At 38.3% G+C, this 5090-nt stretch overlaps 1 protein-coding gene across 1 annotated transcript; it reads right to left on the bottom strand.

Moving 5' to 3' along the window:
• LOC110925740 (dnaJ protein homolog) lies at positions 1-4350 on the bottom strand. Its single transcript, XM_022169599.2, has 7 exons — positions 4193-4350; positions 3928-4099; positions 1512-1680; positions 1250-1397; positions 884-1160; positions 601-799; positions 1-504 (listed from the first exon to the last, which is right to left on the bottom strand). The coding sequence occupies exons 2-7, from the start codon at positions 4075-4077 to the stop codon at positions 182-184; spliced, it is 1266 nt and encodes a 421-aa protein (XP_022025291.1). The 5' UTR covers positions 4078-4099; positions 4193-4350; the 3' UTR covers positions 1-181.
• Between the last annotated feature and the right edge of the window lie 740 nt (positions 4351-5090).

The raw sequence follows: 5090 nt of genomic DNA, 5'->3' as shown, positions 1-5090 counted from the left end.
TGAAATATGAAAAACCTTTTTGAGTTTCTCAAACAACGTTCTGAAAATTAGTGGATCATCCATACACAAAGGTTCTCAAAACAGACAAATTTAACATTATAGGTATTACACTTGACATTATTGTCTAACATAATGCCCAGACAAAATCAAACCAATCCTTAACCAGTTAACCATGATTCAATTACTGTTGTGCACATTGTACCCTCTGGGCTCCTCCATGCATGTCTTCATCGTCTTCATCATAAGCTTCTTGAGCCGCTTGTTGCTTCCTTCTCATCTCCTCTTCGATATTGACGTCATGCAGAGTCGTCTCCTCACATTCGTCGAGCTCCATGTCTGTCATCTGCATTGAAGGCTTTGGTGGCAGCACCGCCTCCAACGCCTTGCACTGCTCAGGCGACAATGACTCCGGGAATTCCACTGTGAAGTGGATGTACAGCTTCCCCTTCATAAACGGCCTCTGGTACATCGGCATTCCTTCATCGTTTATCGCCTTGAATGAATCTACATTTCAGTTCAACCAATTAAATCACCATCACCATTGCTTATGAATCATAAAACATTTAGCATCAGAATTGAATCAGCAGAAGAAATAAATACCTGGCTTGACAACCTCTCCGGGTTGAGATTTGATGAGAAGCTGTCGGTTATCCAAATGGGTTAAGATAAACTGGAACCCACATAGGGCCTCTGTCAAACTCAACGTGTGCTCGACAAATATGTCATCACCCTTTCGCTTAAACTTAGGGTGCTCCTTTTGTTGCAACACAAACACAATATCACCAGTAACCGTGTCAGGCTGCATAGCACAAAACAAGTCAGACACCGTTGAAAGATCTTTTATAAACGAATACAAATAGTAAAGAGATGATGCAAAGCTTACAGCTTCATCAGCCTCTCCGGGGAACGTAATCTTCTGTCCGTTCTGCATGCCCTTCTCGACGTGTACTTCGAGTACCTTCTTCTCCTGCACAACTTTCTCACCCTTGCACTGTGTGCATCGATCCTTGTCGTTGATAGTTTCACCGGTACCCTTGCATTCGTTACAAGGATGCTGCATTTGCTGGATCATAGACGGTCCAAGATGTCTGATGGAAACCTTCATTCCGGAACCTTGACAGCCAGCACATTTCATTGAAGCACCGGACTTTGAACCCTTGCTGCAAATACGCAACGTGAGCAAGTGAAATCATGAAACGAAATCAGTTGCCAGATACGTATAAAAGAAGTTGTAGACTAGTAGACTCACCCTTTACACTTAGAGCAGATTACATTGCGTGAAAGAGAGAGCTTCTTGGAAGTTCCGTTATAGAGATCCTCAAGAGAGACTTTGAGAGGATGAACAACGTCTTCTCCCCTTCGTTGTCTTCGTCCCCTGCTGCTACCGCCACCACCACCTGGGTACAATAGGATTTGCAAGTGAATTTAGCATTCAACAGTAAAACAGCTATAGTAACTTCAAAGATAAAGTGTAATGGCTTCTAAACGAAAAATAGATCAAGAATGCTTACCACCAAACGGACTACCACCACCAAAGAAAGACTGGAAGATGTCAAAGGGGTCATGACCACCGCCTCCACCGCCCATTCCTTCCTTCAAGGCATCCTCACCGTACTGATCGTATATCTCACGCTTCTCTGGGTCACTCAGTACCTCATATGCTTGGGCAAGCTCTTTAAACTAAAGCATAAATGACATGTCAAAAATATTAACACAAAGATTGATGTTGAATTAAAAAAATTAATAAACCCATTCGCTGTATGAGCAAGTCTTGGTTACAATTTCACGTCCCAGTAAGTTTAAAAAACGGATACGAGTTTCGAGACGTTTTCCCTTTGCCTCACGAGGCGTAAGCCTCTAGGCGAACCGAGGCGGAATTAAAAAATAAATATAAATATTATAAATCTTATAAAAATAGTAATACTAACTAAATTCATCATCAAATTCATCAAAATAATCAAAAACACACATAAAAAAGACATAAATTGCTTGAAATTGACACAAAAACTCAAAAACATCTAAAACAAATATCAAAAACCCATGAGGCGCACCTGAGGCGCAGCCTTTTTAGCGCCTCAGCCCCTCCGAGGAGCACATACAGCATAAACGCCCTGAGGCGCACCTCAGAATCGTTTTTTGGCCGTTTCGCCTTGAGGCACGCCTCAACAGTTTTTTAAAACCATACTCCCAGATAAGCATCCTAATTGCAAAATCTAACACCGAAAACATCAACTAAATAACTAGCAGAAGATTAAGTAATATATCAACTGAAAACCACTCCTACCTTTTTGTTGGCCTATCTTCCTGGGTGTATGTACTAGGCACTTTCTAGATGGTTCATAAATCGTGATCTTTTTTCTGTCCCTTTACTATTCTACTACTAGTCATAGTTGTCAAAAGCGAGCGCCTTGTGCGCCTAGGCGCAATTTCCAGGCGAGGCGCATCAATTGCGCTTTTCTCCAAGCAGTGGTTCAGGCGCATTTCCGGCGAGATTCTCAGATTCCGGCGAGATTTTGGCGAAAGTTCTGCACATTCCGGCTAACTTCTGGTGGTGAAAGAAGTAGATTTACTCTGGTGGATAAATTATGTGATGTTGTAGATTGCAGGAGGCTAGAGTTGCAGGTTAGTGAAGGAGATAGTGAGAGGAAGAAGAGATGGAACGGGGTAGACAGGAAAATAAAAAGGCAGACTTTTTACACAATATACAAGAAAGTTTGCTAGTATACACTTTATGTTATTGGTACTTTTACACAATATACAAGAAAGTTTGCTGAGCCTGGGTTCATTGCAAGCAGCTCCTGTCTCCTGAGAAAGAGAAGAGGTGTGCCCTCCTCTTCCTACCCTCCCCAGACCCTACTCTACAAGTGGGAGATTACTAGGTATGCTTGCTTGTTTGTATGTTTTGTTATGAATTAAAAGCTACAGAAAAGTATCACTAACTACCATATGTATATCTACAACAAAAAAACAGCGAACTCAACACCAAAATTCACATTTCCTAGAAGATAGATCTTGCACATAAATTCACATTTCCCAGAAGATAGATCTTGCACATATTCGTAACAAACATAGTTTTCAAAGGCGCTTAAAAGCAATGGCTTTATAGGCGAGGCATATAATATAAAATACAATTTTAGGGGTTTTGGCCATTTAGACATGTGTCAGGCTTCTTTAGGGCTAGTTTAGGTTGTTTTAGGTTGATTCCAGGCTTGTTTAGGGATAGTACAAATGTTTTAGACCTGTTTAGATAATTTTTTACCAGAAATTCATCAGAACATGGCCTCAAAAATGTGCCCGAGGGCCTGGAGTGAGGCTTTTGAAGAAAAGCAAGAGGGCTGCACTGCCTAGGAAGGCGCATGGATAAGCCTTGACAACAGAGGTTAAAATAACAAAAAAAACATGCTTCAAACAAGGCCTAACTTTCATGCTCTATAGGATGGATCTTGCAACTACGATTGTGCAGGGAGAAACAAACAGCTAGGTGCAGAATATGTAACAATCTAGAAGCATATCCTTGCAAGAAACTAATCGACACCGTATTTAAAAAACAACTAGTAACCCCTCTTCAACATCAAATGCTGTTTATGTAACATACTACCCTCTCATATAAATCAATACTCTTACTCATCTAACAAGTCATCATTTATACTCTACAGTTCATCCTTGTATACTAGCTAATAATTTCTTCTAAACTATTCATCATTTAGCAAGTCATACATAGATCTTCAAATTCAAATCAAAAGTCCAAACTTATCACCAATCAGTAACAGTTTCATCCAAACTACTCATCAATAACAAAGCAATTAAACCTAATTTTCATCCAGTTACTGAATTGAATTACTTACTCCACACGCAACAAATATACAAAAACCTAACGCATACAATATAATAATCATAAAAGTTAGGGTTAAACATCATCATGACTACCTTCTCAGGATCTCCACCTTTATCAGGATGATTCTTAATAGCAGCTTTCCGATACGCCTTTTTCAGATCATCCTGAGAAGCGGTTTTCGGAACCCCGAGGATCTCGTAATACTTGGTGTTATCGCTCTTCTTCGGTGCTCTTCCAAACATCCTGTATTCCTTCTTCTTCGATCTTCAATACTCAATTACAAGAATAACAGAATCAGATCAATGGAAGCTATTAATCAAATGCATACATACAACAAGATTAAAGCATGAAAGTTACCGACGAAGAAGTAGATCGCGAGGGGGAAGACTTGACTTGGTTGTTGTTTGGGTGAAAAGAGGGTTTGGAATAATGAGATGGAGGTGTGATATTAATTGAGGAGGAATATGGACGGTCGAGATGCTTTGGTTTGTTGATGGTGAAGAAGGATCTAGAATGGTCTTTGTGGTTCTTTTGGCTTTTTAAGAAGTGATCTCCACCGTTTATATTCTTTGAATATTATTGGTCCAATATATCTATCTATACATATAATAAAGTAAATCATATGAAGGACACATGGCGTTCTATGAGGTGATCTCAACTATTTTTCCCGTCTAAATAAATAAATATAAATAATATTTGTTAATAAGATTTAAATAAAAAATATATTATTTTAATCCATAAGTTTTATCTTTTTATCTTTTACCCTAAACAAATAGGTATAGATAGTATTTGTTAATAAGATTCAAATAAAAAATATATTCTAAACAAATAGATATAGATAATATTTGTTAATTAATATCAAATAAAGAATATATTATTTTAATCTATGAATTATATCTTTTACTGTTTTTTTCCATTTATATTTATCTTGTCCTTACTTTACAATAGGAATTATCAAAATTGAATTATAATAAAATAAGCACAGGTAACTCATGGATTCTACTAATGTTTTAGAACCCTAACGTTGTTAGTCTCCGGTCGCCGGAAAAAAGTTTTTGACCGAAAAACTTATTTTTGGCCGGAAAACTCAATTTTTTGTCACAAACCTCTTTGTAACCTTATTACTTTCTTTAGGAACATTTTTTCTACTAAAAGCCCCAATTATTGAGGTCGTCGTAAATTCTTTCATCGCCGGAAAACTCAACATTTTCGTCCCCAACCTTTATGTAACCTTAGATCCGACCTTTAGGAACCT

This window comes from Helianthus annuus, chromosome 7 (genome assembly GCF_002127325.2).
Source record: "Helianthus annuus cultivar XRQ/B chromosome 7, HanXRQr2.0-SUNRISE, whole genome shotgun sequence".
NCBI classification, from domain to species: domain Eukaryota; kingdom Viridiplantae; phylum Streptophyta; class Magnoliopsida; order Asterales; family Asteraceae; genus Helianthus; species Helianthus annuus.
The sequence above is the reverse complement of the archived record's forward strand: the minus strand, read 5'-3'. Positions and strand labels throughout refer to the sequence as shown.

What these genes read in the sequence shown, in the direction of transcription:
- LOC110925740 (XM_022169599.2), bottom strand. Translation starts at nt 4,077, where the DNA reads ATGTTTGGAAGAGCACCGAAGAAGAGCGATAACACCAAGTATTACGAG. An exon ending in ATCTGCTCTAAGTGTAAAGG is followed by an intron (nt 1,161 to 1,249) that starts GTGAGTCTACTA and finishes GCGTATTTGCAG; the next exon opens with CAAGGGTTCAAAGTCCGGTG. An exon ending in CCGGAGAGGCTGATGAAGCT is followed by an intron (nt 800 to 883) that starts GTAAGCTTTGCA and finishes TGTGCTATGCAG; the next exon opens with CCTGACACGGTTACTGGTGA.